The 17,161-nt window shown below is 35.5% G+C and overlaps 3 protein-coding genes and 1 pseudogene across 5 annotated transcripts in view; 2 read left to right on the top strand and 2 right to left on the bottom strand.

The window, feature by feature from the left end:
• Positions 1 to 1,583: 1,583 nt before the first annotated feature.
• LOC131664776 (Golgi SNAP receptor complex member 2) lies at positions 1,584 to 2,916 on the bottom strand. Its single transcript, XM_058936132.1, has 2 exons — positions 2,633 to 2,916; positions 1,584 to 2,297 (listed from the first exon to the last, which is right to left on the bottom strand). Exons 1-2 carry the CDS (start codon positions 2,770 to 2,772, stop codon positions 1,799 to 1,801), a joined length of 639 nt encoding a protein of 212 aa, XP_058792115.1. The 5' UTR covers positions 2,773 to 2,916; the 3' UTR covers positions 1,584 to 1,798.
• A 2,460-nt stretch (positions 2,917 to 5,376) lies between these two features.
• Positions 5,377 to 9,129, bottom strand: LOC131664810 (uncharacterized; annotated as a pseudogene).
• Positions 9,130 to 9,412: 283 nt separating this feature from the next.
• Positions 9,413 to 12,815, top strand: LOC131664792 (beta-catenin-like protein 1). The gene is made up of 8 exons (XM_058936163.1): positions 9,413 to 9,713; positions 9,831 to 10,578; positions 10,666 to 10,889; positions 10,966 to 11,148; positions 11,222 to 11,369; positions 11,437 to 11,603; positions 11,676 to 11,859; positions 11,944 to 12,815. The coding sequence occupies exons 1-8, from the start codon at positions 9,684 to 9,686 to the stop codon at positions 12,030 to 12,032; spliced, it is 1,773 nt and encodes a 590-aa protein (XP_058792146.1). The 5' UTR covers positions 9,413 to 9,683; the 3' UTR covers positions 12,033 to 12,815.
• Positions 12,816 to 12,817: 2 nt separating this feature from the next.
• LOC131664791 (formin-J-like) overlaps positions 12,818 to 17,161 on the top strand; it is a 43,707-nt gene continuing 39,363 nt past the window's right edge. For all 3 annotated transcript variants that reach the window (XM_058936160.1, XM_058936159.1, XM_058936162.1), the window contains exon 1: positions 12,818 to 13,142. The gene's annotated coding sequence lies outside the window, so the exon portion shown is untranslated. The remainder of the gene's footprint in view (positions 13,143 to 17,161) is intronic.

Below are 17,161 nucleotides of genomic sequence, written 5' to 3'. Positions count from 1 at the left end.
ATTGCTTGAGTGAGTTCACGGAGGACGGAGGATTTTTACCGTTATTTGGGAACGTTCAAGAAAGGACGCTCCACTATGCTCGCGCGCGCACGAGAAAGAGAGAGAAAGAGTTGAGTGCACGCCTGGAGAGAGAGAAAGAGGAGCGCAGGAGGAAAGAGAGAGAGAGAGAGAGAGAGAGAGAAAAGACGCAGGCGAATAGAAGCTATAAGGGCTGAGAGATGCGAGAGGCCCATTGGAGAAAAAGAGAGAAAGAGATGGAGTGAGATTGGGGGAAGGAACGCGGCAGGTGTTCTGACACAAAGAAACCTAAAGAAATCCCGGAGCCATTAGCTTCGATCCAAACTTTCGTTGTAGCCGCTACTCGCTGAAAGAGAATCAGATGGACATTGAAATACTTGCAAATTTTGTCGTCGTGAAAACTTTGTTTATATTATTTGACTCCAAAAAGTACGTTACAAAATCATCGCGGCCGAAAACGTGCGCGTACAATGGGCTGTCGGCGAACGGTAGTTGCCTCGGCGACAAGACGAAGAGCAAAAATAACGATTTCGGAGCACACCGAAAAGAGAGTTGCGACGACGTCGGTGATCGGTCCAACATCCTTGGATGAGTGTGGATCTAGTCACGATTAGCTGATAAACAACGTGGACTGAATTCAAACCCATCCAGGGCTACTGGACTTTTCTGCAAATCTGCTACTGCTGGCGATGTAACTGGTAGTCTGGCATCCCTGAGAGAGAGAGAAAGAGAGTTAGAGAGTGTGAGAGAGAGAGAGAGAGAGAGAGAGAGAGAGAGAGAGAGAGAGAGAGAGAGAGAGAGAAAGAGCGAGCTACTACTGCTGCTGTCTGAAAAACGTTACCGAATCCTTCGAATGTAGCAGGTATACTGACGAGAAAGAGAGAGAAAAGAGGGGCTGAAGTCTCAACACACACATGCACACAGAACAGCAAACAGTGCTAGGATCGCCCCACCGTTCACCTTTCTTCTGAGAATTATCAAGGTGGGGATCCGGCCCCAAGCGCGAGGACTTTACGTATGTATGTGTAGCAAGCTCTCTATCTCTCTCTCTCTCTCTCTCTCTCTCTCTCGAAAAACTCGACGCTGAAAGTTGTAGAGAGGAGTATATATACCGGACGTTCTCTTTGGTCGTATGTTAGGGCGGTCTAAAGCGCGTCTGGTCTTTTTTGTGCTTTTTTGGAGCCAGATACGGTTGATGGTACACTACCTGTTGCGCGCGTTCGATTTTGAAGCAGGCCGGTTGATATAAGCTAGCCGTCATAAGTGAGCAGAATCAGACGTGACTTCATTACTTATGCAGCTCCAGTGTACGTTGTTTTAGACAAATATTATGACGGTCTAATATACGACTTATAAAATAAACATAAATATTTGTTTGTTCAACGTCGCCATACTTATGGTCTAAATAAAACGAAGAAATTTTGACTGCTTGTTCAAGAAATAATGAAATAAATTAACTATAAAATAACAGATAACGTTTTAACTAAATAGTTTTACATAATTTACTATTTTAAATGATAAATAAAAAGTAATTTTTCAAATAAATTGACTAACTCTGTATTATTTAACTTTTAGTGCCATATATATATTTACAAACAACATAGTTCCTATTTGTACAAATTTATAAGCTTAAGAAAGTTTATAAATCATTCAATGCTAATCTAAACATTTCCAATTCAAAACAAATATACATTACTTTTGATTCCTAATTTCTCTTTTTCATTCAACGTTCTTTCACTTTTTACACTCAGTATATACAATTTCATTTTACAAGGAATGTCTATGCAAGATAAATAATTACTAATGTGATAATTAAACATGTAAAAAGCATACCACCAACTAGAATAAATCCATCCGAACGAGCCCGATTCTCAATCAGTCTCATTGTTGTATTAGACAATCCTAATGTATTACCTATGTCAATCAAACGCTTATGTGCTCCTTTCAATGTATACCTTTGTGATCGCAAACTTTCAAGTATACCACTACCATGTTGAATCATGTCATCTACACCTCCAATTGCACTCCGCATTCTACTGTTGTGTTGCACACTGTGGTCAATCATAATATCTACATGGTCATTAGTTGTGAATTTGCGCGACAACAATTCTTCTCTCTCAGCTTTTTCTCTTTCCTTACGTTGGATCATGTTTTTCCAAAAATCCAGTGCTGCCATAAGGTGTCGGCTGTCATATTTCAACTGATCTACTCGCATCTTTGTATTTTGCCTTTGGGATATTGGCCCTTTAGAACAAAATATGTCCAATCTATCACAGTTACTGCAAAAAATGGCAAGTTTATTGCTATTAACAAATTTAAAAGATGCAAGTTACAAAATGTATTTATAAAAATTTTCAAGCAAATTCTAGAATGAATCAATGTCTCTCTTGTATCAAAAATAAAATTTGTAAAAATTGTTAAAAAAATCATCCATAAAGATATTTATAAATGTTTTTATTAGAGAAACTCATTTAATTTAACCAATTTCCTAATTTTACATTGATTGCATAATGTAAACAAATATTAAGTTTGATCATTTTAACGAAAATAAATGTAACTCATTTAAGCATTATAAAGAATAGTTATTATTAAATTAATTAGTAATTGTTTATACCTATTAATCTGTTGAATTTTCGTTTGGATTTCATGTTCAACCGCCTCAACGTCGAGGTTAGGCTGTTGTTTTTCCAACTGACTAAACAAGTACTGGGTTTCCTGTACTATTTTATTCGTCTGATGATAAAGTGTCTCCATATTCAATATTATATTACGAATTAAAATCTGTTTTTACGAAAAGTTTAAATAACAAGTGGCATAATGAAAGTTATGACGTGTACAATATTTGACCTGCCGAACCTGTGCTAGGCCGGCATTGATATCTTACTATTCTGCTGACTTCATACGATTACATTTTATGAGAGTATGTAAGTCAGTTCGTTCGGTTAGTTGTCTGCAGTGAATATTTAACATTTTTTTTTTATTTGCACGTTGAATACGACTTTACTGTAGTATAGCTTTTTTGTACAATTCCGAGCGTTAATTCGTAACCCGTGAAGTTCCAAATCCGAATTATTTTTGAAGATTGTCAAGGGGACGAGACTCACGTGTGAAATTTTCCTTTTTTCTTGCGAATATCTCCACCCACTTTCCGTGCACAAAAGCTGGAAAATTTATTTAAAATAACAAATTTTCCAAATGCTTTCGTGCATGGTTTCCTGCGTTTCTTTATGCTTTTTCGCGTGACATCTTCTTTTGTGAATTACACTATTTTAATTTACGCGCGTGAAAACCGTAACATCGGTGTCTCGCACACATTACGATATCGTCTAGGGTTAATAGTTTTCGCATATAAAAGATTTTAATTTTTCAAAAATATTATTGCTATAATTTCAAATTGATAAGCGCGATTATTAAGCGATGCATATTTTGAATTGAATAGTATTTTTATTGGTTTACAAACATTTATATATTACTATATCATATCATGCACATTTCAGTAATGAACTCGCCCGCAGTACGCTCTATTTGTCCTAGTCCTATATTAATTAAGCACTTTGTGAGCACATGAGCGTCACGGGCACATCCGGTATCGGGCGGTAGCATATCATATGTTGTATGTACACATGGCTCAAGTAATTAACCTTGTCAATTTGAGATTGTAGCAAAAATACTTTTGAAAGGGGAATATTTTAGTTTTTCCGCTTATGAAAACCATTAACTACTCGATCGCGCGCAAATCATTAACTCCTATTGCTATACGGTTTTTGCGCGCAAAAACTGAAATTATATAATAATATGCAAAAAAAAGTTATTACACGGAAAAATTTAAAGAGACACAAGAAAGTCGTGCGCGAAAGTATTTGAAAATTCATTTCGCGGGCGAAAAATTTTTTCCGACTTTTGTGTGTAAAAAGTGGGTAAGCATATTCGCAAAAGAAAGGAAAACTTTAGTGTAGGAACGCTCCCCCCTACACAATTTCTTGCTTTTGACGATTGAACCATGAACATCGATGTCACCAAATAAGGTTCAGTCAAGGGCTATTATGTTAGCTAGTTATGCCACTGTATCTTGCCAGGGGGCCTATTCTGAAAAAAAATTTTGTGGTAAATCAGTTTGTCACTTCAGTTTACCACAGAATTAATCACTTTAGATGTGATAAATGCTTATGACATGTGCTAAAATTTTTTTTCAGAATAGGCCCCCAGATAAAATCAATTTGCTAATAGATTGCTAAGTTGTCGAAAATAATTTGGATTTGAACTTCGCGGGTCGCGAATTAATATCGAGGCAGTGTAGGTATATTACGTTATTATATGAGAATAGATAAAAAATTTTTTAATTTAATAATTACATTCATCTGTCCGAACGAACAAACCTAATCTTACAAAATATAATACTATGAAGTCAGCCGAAGAATAAGATATCAATCCCAGATAACACAGTCCCGGCACTATGCCGTCAGAATGCGCCGGCACGTGACGTCCAAGTGTATCCGCATTCTGACGTCATTCTGGAAGCACGCCGTGCGCTCATTGTGCCTGCATTGTGACAGCATGCATGGTAACCATCGTTGGGCACGGCGTACGGGAATTATGCCGACATTATGCCTTCCCGTTATACTGCACGAAATGCTTGCAGAATGCACGCATTGTGACAGCATTTTGAAAAAATGTATACTGTATATTATTATTATTATTATTATGTTATTATTATTATTATTGGTTTTTAAATAAAAATACACATTTTGAAAATTTTATTTATTATTTTTTATTTTTTATAAACATTTAAATTATTAAAATATTTTAAAAAATTTATATCTTTATTTTTAGGGATAATATAATAAATAATATCAATATAAATAATACATATGTATAATCCAGTCATTACGATGTCCGAAAAAATAATAAAATATATATTTTTCCAAACACCGCGTTATTTTTACGTTCGTCGAGGAAGAACGCGTAAATAATGAGAAAAAATAGTCTTGATTTATGAGAGGTATCAGAACAATGTTTATTAATAATTTTAATGAAAATGTAGTACTTATTTAGTATTTGTTTATATCGTTTTTTCTAGTTATCGTATCGAGATAAGCCTCGCGGCATTAGATTTATGATAAAATTTAACACAAGGATTGATATTTATTAAAATTAAATTAATTTATTTTAACAACAATATCTTGCATTGTTTGCAGAAATATTAAAAATGATAAACGGTTATATACTGGATAAATGAATATGGTTATGATAATGGTTATATACTGGATAAAGAAGACCAGTACATATAATCATTTATAATTTTTAACATTTCTGCAAACAATGAAAATTATTGTTAAAATAAATTAATTTAATTTCGAAAGATATTGAACAAAGTAAAAAATGTTAACAGAAATCTCATATTGTAAGTCTTATCTCGATACGACAATTAGAAACAAAGATGTAAGCAAATAAGTAAATAAAATGGTTTTTTGATTCAAATTATTAATAAACAATGTTTCGATACCACTCATAAACTAAAACTATTTTTTCCATTATGTATACATGTGCTAAACATGTGCTTTCAAGACCACTAGGAGTAGTATGAATTCCAGATACCCTAGAAACACTCTGATTGTAATTTACAATGCCGTCCATGTGTATGGGCAATTCGGGCTCCTTCTTCCCTTAATTCAGGATTTACTGGCCTTCTTGGATCTACAAATATCCAGGGCAATTTCAACACTCCGCCATTTGTTAATGCAACTGAATGAATAACATTCCGGTTGAAATATTTGAAATCGAAGAGTAAATTGTGGAACAATTCAATATTAAATTAAATGATTTCACCTTTTGTTGACTCTATTCCGTACAGTTATAATAATAAATTGTTAATATAAGCCACACGAAAATTAAAATCAGTTTATCTATCGTTTAAGTTTGATATAAGTTTCACCTTCCCTGACGATGTAACAGCTACAATCACTTTATGTAAACCAAATTTATCACGAACTAAATCGGCTCGTTGATTTGATTACTGTGGTTCAAAGCCTAAAGTTCCTTGCATGAAAACGTTTATCTGGTTTGCTTATAAAAGAGAAGATAAATCAACAAGTTAGATATTAACAACTCAAAAGAATACTGAAATAACTTAAAAATTAAAGCCTGGCGAACGCAATACATCAGTTTATTTAGTCAGTTCAACGTTTGACAAAACTAAAACAATTAAATAAATTAAACTAATAAAAAATCTATTTGTAAAGAGTTAACACGCTAAGAAAATATTGTTATCTAATAATAATTCAACAATATAGTTGATTTTATATTGATACTCAAATGCCTGAAAATAATATTTTCAAACGCTTAATAAACACTAGAACTCTCATGCTAACGAAAAATTTATGATAACAATTTCAACTTTTAAAAATCATGCTTTCATAAAAAAATCATAATGAAAAATCAAACTCCACACTTAAATGTTGATGTCGCCTACACGTATATGCTACTTACATGAACTATTAACATCATGACCGGACAGCAACCATTCGTAAAAGAAAGTTAATATATTGATTTATTGAATTAGAATAAGATGTACTTGAAACTCAAAATTGACGGAATTTCATCTAACTGTTAACTAAAACAATTAAAATTATATTGATCGTGCTTGATCACGATCTGACATTGGCAAGTCAACAATTTCAACGGTTACAATATTTGTGAGATAGATTCCTCTCTAGTCTAGATAATATTTTGTTGGACTAAACTGACAGTATATTGTCCTCAGAGGAGAGTAAAAATCTACACGTTTTCCTTTTTGACGCTTGTTGTTAACAAGAAGAATCGGCCGCAACGATCGCAGGCTTAAATAGTGAACTATTTGTTACATATGCTAATTTTTCAGATAGAGCTTCATTTATGCTAAGTTCAGTTATGGTAATTCTTGTAATCTAAAAACAAATTTTATTTATTTTAAAATATGTAATATTTATTGGAATCAAATAAGTAAATATTTCTTGCATCGCTAGATTCGTATATTAGTTTCTTATATTCACCTTTTGATATGATGACTAATACTACTTTTTTGCTATCTAAATTAGTAACATACAAAAAGTCTATCCATCCATATCTCGTGAAATAATTTTAGGGCTTTTCTCAAATACTACGCGCTTTCTGTTATTACTGCCGGCTCTAATAGATATTGCAGATATGTTTCCTGGAAGTATAGTGTAAACTTGTAAGGTCCTTGAGCACCGGCGCCAAATATAGTGTTAATTGTTATTGACTGAGGCTCCGATTTAGGTTCAAATATATTGATATAAAACAATAGTGCTAAATTGTTGTCACCTTTCAAGCAAACATAATTTGATGCTGCTCAAATACACCTGAAATAAGTTATCTCCATAAATAAAAAACTCTATTTTAAAATAATTAAGATAATTTTGATATAAAATATTTACTTGGCTTCTTGAGATATGAAAGGTGCAGAAATTTTCTTATTTTTCAATTTTTCTCCAGTTTTACTATGATATGAGGTGACCTCAATACCATTATTATAAATTGGTAGAATGTGATGTAAGGTTCCATGCTTTATGTGCCATTAAACATCTTCAATCCTGCAAACATTACAACAGTATTACTTGATTGAATTGCCTATGAAAATACACATAAAATGCATTTCATATTTTATCGAACATGTAACATAAACAAATTCTATCAATATCTCATTACAAGATATTGAAAAAATATAGATTTATGAAAAATTCTGTGTATCATACAATTTATAATTGTAAATTTAATAGTGTACAGCAAAAAAATTGACAAAGTAAAACCTTTCACTATTGTAAAGCCCTGCTGTAGAATATGATATAAATGGAGAATCAATTCTGAAATAGACATTACAAAATTTAAATATGTATATAAAAGTGATTTTTAATACTTTTTTATTGGATTAAAATATTCAAATTCATGTAGCATTAAACTCATTAGTTGTCATATCTATTTATCATTAGTCGAAGAGCAGATTAATAAAAACTAGTTTGAAATTATTAATTGAGTGAATTATGAGAAAAAATAATACCTGTCTCGATTTTGTTCTGCTAATGTCCATTCATTTATTATATGTCCAGTAGCTAAATTGCAATAACAGACTAAAGCTGGGACACCACCATTCACTGAAATCAATTCTCCACTTGTAACGTTACTGAATGCTTGTATGCGACCAGCACATCCTTTTTCTAGTACTCTCCTCCATAATAGTTGTCCTACATTCAGATACATAAGTCAATTTTCAATTTATTCTAACAAACATATTATTCAAAATTATTAAATTTGAATATAAAAATACCTATTTTAACACGTAAAGCTGCAATTACATTTCTTCAGTTGTAACAACTACTTTTTTAGCCATTGAAACCGTATCAAAACTAGCAAACTTCATTTTTCCTACATAATTTTGTCTCCTGGAATAAAAATGAATGATGAAATATTTTTTATTGAAATTTACTAAGATTATTCATCAAATTATGAATAGGTTTTAATAAAACTAATTCAAAATATTTTAATTAAATGCACTACATAGATAATCAATATAGGTATATAAGGGGTATGCTAGAAGATATTGTAGAACTACAAGTTAAAGAGGTGCTTAAAAGTGTAAAAGTAATCTTATCCAATGTTGAATTCGTGAGAATCAATTATTTCATTACATGATCTTGCATTAAATTATATTCTCATGAATTCAGCATAGAATAAGATCACTGTTTACTTTTATACCAGTTTTTTCAAATCAATACTATTTCAAAGATGTTATAGCCATTTACAACTAGAAATTAATTTCTATAATTTCTAAATATAGCTGTATATATTCATCTGTAGTACCTTTTGAGGATATATTTTAAATAGTATTTATATGGGAAATTCTTATAAAAACATAAATGAGATCTTATCCGATATTAAATACTAGTATTTCCTACAATATTAAATAAATAATAATTATATTAAATAAAAATGAACTCACCTTGAAAATATATGGAAGAGAACTGGAATCAGAATTTCGCTGCAGCACACACAATACAAAGGCGGACTTCGCAAATCGAATAATCGATAATAACAAAAGACGATCTGGATCGTGCGCATGTATATGTGTGTATATAAATTTTAAGATATCTTAATATGTATAATTAATTTATTGTATAAATAAATAAAAAATATCAAAAATTACTACTCAAAGATGTTTATTGCATCTCAAATATAAAATAATATAAATTTATTTTATTTTAATTCAATGCACGCCGTGCTTTCATAATGCGTGCAATATGCTTTCATTTGAAATTATATTTCACGGAGCGGCAAAATGACAGCATTCTGAAGGCACGGCGTGTAGCGCTTCGTGACAGCATTATGCCTGCATTCTGACGGCACGGCGTGCGTAGCTTTTCGTGCTAACACTATGCCTGCATTATGCTGCACGCCGTGCCGGCACGCTGTGTTATCTGGGTATTGGAGCAAACTCTTATAAAAGTACTTTATATTGTCGTTTTGATGGGCGAGAAGTGGGGGTCGAACAGTCTATAGTGTGTCTAATCCAATCTAAACGAATTCAGCGTGAGGTTATGGAGTTTAAATAAAATTATTTACTATAGTTTTTTATTAGGATTGCTTTATTTGTTTTAATATTTGTAAACAAAAATATGGATATAGGAGAACTTTTGTCCTATAAGGTAAATAATACATTTTTTTCTTGGAACAATTCTAACAAAGTGTAGATAATACAAGAAAGTTCTTTTTACTTTATTTATTAGTGTATTAATAAAGCTTCATGATCTAATCAATTACAGCCTCCAAATACCCCAAAACGATCAGCACCAGATGAAGAAGATGAAGAAGATGAGTGGGATACAAATAGAAGAAAACTTATTAAAACTCCATACGTTCCAAGACAAAGGCATAGTTTGAAATCTACCCCATTGCGAGGCACACCTGTGCCTTCTACTCCAATAAGAGTAGACTCTACTCCAGTAAGAAGTGAACCACCAACACCACTTCGTGCAGCACTTCCAGCACCAGAAAATGATGTGATTGAACCAGAATTGACACAAGAGCAAAAAGAAAACATCATTAAGCTTGTTGAGTCTGAAGCTGCAGAAATAGAACCTTTAGATGAAACAAATTTGAAGAGAATGATTTTACTATTTGAAAAGAGAGCACTCAGGAACCAAGAAATGCGAGTAAAATTTCCAGATCAACCTGATAAATTTATGGAATCTGAATTAGAACTACATGATGTCTTACAAGAATTACATGCAGTAGCTACTAATCCTGAATTATATCCACAAATGGTTGAGCTGAGTGTGGTGCCATCCTTATTAGAGTTATTAGCACATGAGAATACAGATATATCAGTGAGGGTTGTTGATTTATTACAAGAACTCACAGAACCAGATGTTTACAATGAAGCCCCGGATGAAGCTGATGTATTAATAGATGCACTGTTAAACCAACAAGTATTTGCACTTCTTGTGCAAAATTTGGAAAGACTTGATGAAACCATTAGTGATGAAAGTAGTGGAGTTTTTAATACACTGTGTAAGATTATAGTACTTTTTCAATCATTTTAATTTTATGGATAATTATAACATTGTAATTCTAATGTTCATTATTAATTTTGTTCAGCTATATTTGAAAATTTATTGGAAATAAAACCAGAAATATGTGTAGATGCTGGTAAACAAGGTTTGATAACATGGCTTTTGAAAAGAGTAAAGGTAAAAGGTCCTTTTGACAGTAATAAGTTGTATGCAACTGAAATTCTCTCTATTCTTCTTCAAAACACATCTGAAAATAAGTTACTTCTCGGAGACCTTGATGGAATTGATGTTCTTCTTCAACAGCTGGCTGTAAGATTTTGATTCTTTCTATAAAATTAATTTTTCTTTTTCTAATATAATTCTGAAGATATTTTATTTTTTCTAGTATTACAAAAGACATGACCCACAAACTCCGGAAGAACATGAGTTGATGGAGAATCTTTTCAATATTTTATGCTCCAGTTTAATGGAAACTGTAAATAAAGAACGATTTTTAAAAGGAGAAGGACTTCAACTGATGAATCTTATGTTGCGAGAAAAGAAAATTTCAAGAAATGGTTCTCTGAAGGTAATGTCACAAAGTAATAAACATTTTTCAAATCAAAAGTGCAAAGCTTTATGAACTTGTTATAAATTTTCAGGTCCTTGATTATGCAATGAATGGAGTAGATGGTAAAGATAATTGTAGCAAATTTGTAGATATTCTAGGTCTTCGAACTATATTTCCATTATTTATGAAAACCCCAAAGAAAAATAGAAAAAAGATCGTTACTGCTGAAGAGCATGAAGGTTACTATACTAATTTTGAAATTAAAAAAATTAATTTTTTTATAATGTATTATTTGATTTCTTTCAGAACACGTCGTTTCAATCATAGCTAGTATGTTAAGAAATTGCAAAGGTCAACAACGACAACGATTATTAAATAAATTTACTGAAAATGATTATGAAAAAGTTGATAGATTAATGGAACTTCATTTTAAATATCTTGAAAAAGTGGAAGAAGTAGAGAAAAATGCTAAGGTAGCTATTTTTAGTAAATATTATAATCTTTCTTATCTTATTTTTCAATATATCTTTTATTACTCTTTAAAGGATGAAGACAACGAAGAAGAGGCGTTAATAAACAGACTCAATGGCGGGTTATTTACTTTGCAATTAGTAGATTATATTTTACTTGAGGCCTGTATTGGATGTCCAGCAGCTGTAAAACAGAGAGTAACGAAAATTCTCACTCAAAGAAGAGCTTCACTAAAAACTATCCGAAATATTGTCAGAGGTAATTTTGTTAGATTATTATATATATTTTTTGACATTCATATTTATGGTTTATCATTGATAAATATTCCTTTTTTATTTGCAGAATATGCAGGCAATTTGGGCGATAATGGTGATGTTGAGTGGAAAGAAGCTCAACAACAGCATATACTTCAACTCATTGATAAATTTTAAGTTTGTTTTATTAAGTAAAACATATCATTATTTTTAATCGCCAATTTTGTCAGCTAATTATAAATTATCGTGAAATTATTACTCTAAGAGTGTGAAACCAACGTTCGTTCACTTAATGTGTATGTTCGTCGTCAAATTAATAATTATGTACAAATTCTCCCGTCGTATATAATCAATTTGAGTAATTATAACAACCAATAATTATATTTAATATATGATCATCCAGCATCGATTATCTTAACAAAGAAAAATTAGATTTTTTATACGAGATTGGTGGTTTATTTTTTCATTCAAGACAACTTATTACTTTCAGTCCTCGATTCATAATTATAATATACTTAAATTAACAGCTTGAAAATGAAAACAAAGGCAATGCAAAGACTATTAACGATTAGAATCTTGTAGAAAAAATGGCATCGCGCAAATTCCCAATTGTATAATATAAATGAATACCGCCAAAACAAAACTTTTGAATGGCATCTAAAATTAAATAATCGAAAAGAGACGGCAAACAAAAATTGCCAAAGTAAAAGTTCTCACAGAAAAGTAATGAATAAGATAGTCAACTCGAAGCATAAGAAAGCTGTCTGTGTTGGTAGCAGAAGCATTTAACGAAAAGGAGAAAAGCGCAGGAAGCAAGGTGTCAAGCACGTGTGAAAGAGTGAGAGAAAGAAGCGCGAGAGCAAAAGCGAGCAAGCCAGGTACATTGCTATAGCCAGTAGTAGTAGTAGTAGTAGTAGTAGTATGATATGTTGCATCGAAGGAAGGGAAAACAAGCGAGGCGAGGGTTCAACGTACAGAGCTCTCTCGTGCCTGCGAGCGAGCGCCACTAGCCGATCGATACGGCCGATGCGCGAAAGCTCGTTCCCCGCCCCGTCCGAGAGTCTCCTCTCTTTCTCGCTCTACGCTGCTGCAGCGCCAGCCTGCAGTCTCCGGCGCAAGCTCGCGCCAGTCGTGTGTGTGCTCTTCTGTCTGTCTCTCTTTCTATATATCTCTCTCTCCTCTCTTCCTACAGTGACTCCTAGTGAACCAAGAAAATTTCCAATGTGTATGTGACGCCAGCAGCTATTTCAACTTCTTTTCGTTGCTTCGACAAACGCATCTCTTTCGGTAAGTCGTGCTTGTTTCCTGCTTCGTTTGTCGAGCGAAATTTCCCGATCGTCGGCCGCTGGCTGACGGGGGTTGTGTCCATCTCAATCTCCCGCAAGCTCTTTCTCTTTCTCTCTCTCTCTCTCTCTCTCTCTCGCTGGTCGCGAGTAGTAGATGTGTAATTTGAGTGGGTTTATAAGTAGATGTTTCGTGTTGCTGCTGCTTCTAAATTTGTCTATTGATACGATCGCTCGTTCACTCTCGCGAACATTATTCTACCGCCAATTGTGCAATGCTAACTCTCTCTCTCTCTCTCTCTCTCTCTCTCTCTCTCTCTCTCTCTGCTTATGGACAATGACTCCTATTATATTTTTAGAACAATAAACAAGTGACATACAAGTTCTACCTGGTGATTTTCCGAACCTAAAAATGTTGTTTTTCACCTGAAAAGTGCCTCTTAGTTAAGCCCGCGACATTTTCTTAAATAAGAAAGCTCTGGTTTATTTCAGCATTTGTACGCGTGAACGACTCGAATAAAAATATCCGCTTATAGCGTCCAATTACGTCGTTCGACGTGCTCGCGAAAGTATGCATATAGCACGTGAAATATGATTATGTTAATCAGGACATACATCGCTTATGGAATTCCACTCGATTAGCAGTGAAAAAAAAGAAAAGAAATAGATAAAGTAAGCGTTGCGAATTACCCAATGACACATAAACCTTTAGCGTGTTTATACTCGTCAAAGTGAAAAAAGAAGTAGAGGGATTCACGAGAAAAAAAATCGGCGAAGCCAGCTGACCGATTACGGCACTGTCCCTGTAACTGCACGCAGCCTGCCATGGAAAAAAAAACAATTACGGTGAGTTGAGCAATGCGTGTGCAAGTACTCGCTCTTACTCTCGCTTAATGGACTTACTCGGAAAACTACTGGAGCTCTCGTCTTCTCGCCGTTTATCTTGCTTCAATACAAAATTCAGACGTATTATAAACCACGGAGATTTTCAACCATTCGAGGCGCGATGCTGAATGGGACAATTACTATAGAAATGTACGTGAATGGGCTTTATCGAGCATGCAACAGCTTCGCCAACGAGGATTATGCTCCCGTGCAATTTCTCTCTCTTTCTCGCGATTCGACTCGACGTATCGTACAGCCTCGAGGTTGCAAATTCGCGACAGTTTTTCGGGAGTGTGAGCGACAATCATTGCTAGATTTACGCATGTTGTGCTAGCTTCGGCTTCACTGTCATTTTAAGAACGCAGTTCTGACGTAGGCTATCGACTTCGGGCAGATGTACAAATGATTTTTATGTAATCAGGGCCATAGGTGCTTCTTCGGGCACACGAACCTGGTCATTATCTACTTACCAAACATTTACAATGTAGCGAGGCTCGCTCTTTTGCAAAATACTTTCGAAGCTCCTTTCGACCCAACGTTTCGTACAATCGTGATTAACGTCTATGATATGATTCCATGTTTATCTAGGTTTCAGCTTCTCTTTCCATTAGTCAACATTACTTTAATTTTTAACATTTCATGGATCCGACAGCAAACAGTAAAGCCAAGCACAGAGGCATCAGGCGTAGAGTCAGAATTAAGTCACGATTAAGCGATCAGTGCAATAAGCTGTCGATGATAACCACAAGACGAACCGCGACTAAAATCTACGCACAAGCAGCGGCGCGTGACGGCGACGACACGGAAGAATGTAGCGAACGCGCGCTCTGCACGTGCAACAATCTCTACAAGCCTATCGTTGCGTGCACGAGTCCCTTTCCTCTGCCCCGACGCGTATGCATATGTGTGTGTATGTGTGTGCGTATGCGTACTTTCTAAAATGCAGGACAAACGACTGCCACGTGCGCGCGAATATATATCAGCGCGATCGTTTGCCTTGTCAAAGAACTCGCTATTTGCGGTATCAGCCAGCGAACAAACTTCTTCCCCGCGAGATGCTTGACTCTTTAAGCTTCGGATTACGAAGACGAACGCCCTTTTATCTACGGTCGAGTCACCAATTCATTAAGACAGTGTGTTTGTTTTTTAAAGCGACCTGCGCAAATGAATTCTTTTACCCGAGAAGTCGCGACTGCTTTCGCGTGTTTTTAAGGCCCACGATAAGTCGTCGGCCGTGCAACATTGATTGTACAGCTGCGACGACCTGCCGTTGTATTGTGTCGTGCACGTGCTATAAAGTCGTACTGAAATGAAATCAATAGCTACACGGGACGAAGCGATGTATCATCTTAATATGTAAGATGATACTTATATATTACTTTTTTACTTGATAGCGCCCTATGAGTCAGAGGCGTTCATTTGAAAGTGTTATTTTGGCTCAGTGATTGGATATTTTGAGTATTCGAAATGGCAATTCCAACTTGTATCTGCTTATTCGATCCGTAAATATGTGCACGAAAGTTCAAAAGTCGCATATTCGTAGCGTTGTTGTCAGTATGCCAAATTTCGTTTAGCGATATTCCGCTCGTAATTTTCCTTTCTCCGTTTCCCGTTTGCCGGCCGCCACAGCAGCAGTGAATACGTTCTCGGTTCATTTCTTAACGCTTCTTTCACCAATACATACAGAGTTGGCATTCGTGCGCGAGAATTAAACGTCTTGAAAACAAATGTTTTTAAATTATATTTTGCCCTCGCGAAGTTTCGAGCTGAAATTCGAACGTCCGTTTGATGCGATCGTGCGAAATATAAAGAAAGCTCTTAATTTCAATCGTCAATTTCAGTTTTCATTTGACTCACCAAATTCAGATCATGCCTTTTTTTACGACGCTTTTATCCAACGATTTTAAAAGAAAATTGATAGCCAAATAAACAGAGGATCAAACGGTAATCAGTGGGTTATTAGCAGAAGTTTAATTTACACACTGCGATCAACGAAAGAAAGAAAAATAGACACTGAGCAAAGGACTGGCATAGCCAGAAGAGAGACTCGATAGTCAATTAATCAAAGTGCCGATCACAACAAACAATTAATCCTCGTCCCTTGAAGACGAGCGAGAGTCTGAGAAAGCCGGGATCCAAAGGCGACTCGGCCACTCTAGCGTATAAAGCGCAGAAGCGCAGAGGTCAGTACACGCGTCTAAATTTGCTCGCTTTGGCATTCGTCCGGCGAAGCTTGCGCGCTGTGCCCCGTGCACTCGCTTTTCCTTTTGCGAGCGAGTCTCCTCAGTCTTTATCCGTCGTCGCGGACGCTCCTCTTTTCTTTCCGCCCCGTGCGCGCTGCGTCGATTATTTATTCGGCCAGAGAGACTAATGGCCAGGGATATATCGGCCGGCAGGTTTGCGCTGCCGCGGGGAGAGGAGAAAAAAAAACAACGAAATGCCAATTTCCGCCTCCGCCTATCGCCACTGATAAATCAGTCGAACTCGCGCGCGTGTCGCACGCCTGGCGGCTGCCTTTTTCTTCTCTCCGAAGGAAGGCGAATTTTCGCCGAGCTCGATCGTTATACGGATTTTGCCAATGCCACTGAAATTGGATGCTGTGGAAAAGAAAAGAAAAGAGTCAGAAAAAGGACGGAACACCGATGGCAACTCACGCGTGGACTTTCATTTCTCAGCGTAATCCGACCATAACGGACGTGCACGTTCAAAACTGAAACTAAAAACATAACCTGGTATCTCGCTGCCTGCGTAAATGCATGGTACTTTGCTCAGTTAGCTTTCCGAGTTTCCGACTGCGATGTACAGTGGGATTCCTCGATCGAACCCGATAGAAAACTCGTCCGAACGGAAAATTCAACGTTACGTTCGCTGCGCGTTACTGCCAAAGCCGTCAGCCTCGCGAACGTGCAAGGAAGCATCTCCTGTCCTCCTTGAAATCTGCAGAGATCCGACAGGGACACTGGATTGCATCCCGACCTCTTTTTCTATTTTGGCCGCTACAGCCCGCAGCTCTGGAAAGGTGCACTTCCAAGCAATCTAAATTGGGCATCGAGAGAGAAGCGAGCCAAAGTCAAAGTCAAAGTAGAGACGCAGGACAATTGGCGAGCTCGCGCGTCGCCGGTCGTCGTCGTACGAATT

The sequence above is a fragment of the Phymastichus coffea genome, unplaced genomic scaffold (assembly GCF_024137745.1).
Source record: "Phymastichus coffea isolate CEN01 unplaced genomic scaffold, Cenicafe_Pcof_1.1 PCOF00045, whole genome shotgun sequence".
NCBI lineage: Eukaryota > Metazoa > Arthropoda > Insecta > Hymenoptera > Eulophidae > Phymastichus > Phymastichus coffea.
Note: the sequence above shows the minus strand (reverse complement) of the source record. Positions and strands in the feature narration are given on the sequence as shown.

Excerpts from the sequence above, each read along its gene's own strand:
- LOC131664776 (XM_058936132.1), bottom strand. The coding sequence starts at position 2,772 with ATGGAGACACTTTATCATCAGACGAATAAAATAGTACAGGAAACCCAG. Across the intron at positions 2,298-2,632 it reads AAAATTCAACAGATTAATAG|TAACTGTGATAGATTGGACA; the intron begins GTATAAACAATT and ends CATTTTTTGCAG.
- LOC131664792 (XM_058936163.1), top strand. The coding sequence starts at position 9,684 with ATGGATATAGGAGAACTTTTGTCCTATAAG. Across the intron at positions 11,370-11,436 it reads TACTGCTGAAGAGCATGAAG|AACACGTCGTTTCAATCATA; the intron begins GTTACTATACTA and ends GATTTCTTTCAG. Across the intron at positions 11,860-11,943 it reads TATCCGAAATATTGTCAGAG|AATATGCAGGCAATTTGGGC; the intron begins GTAATTTTGTTA and ends TTTTATTTGCAG.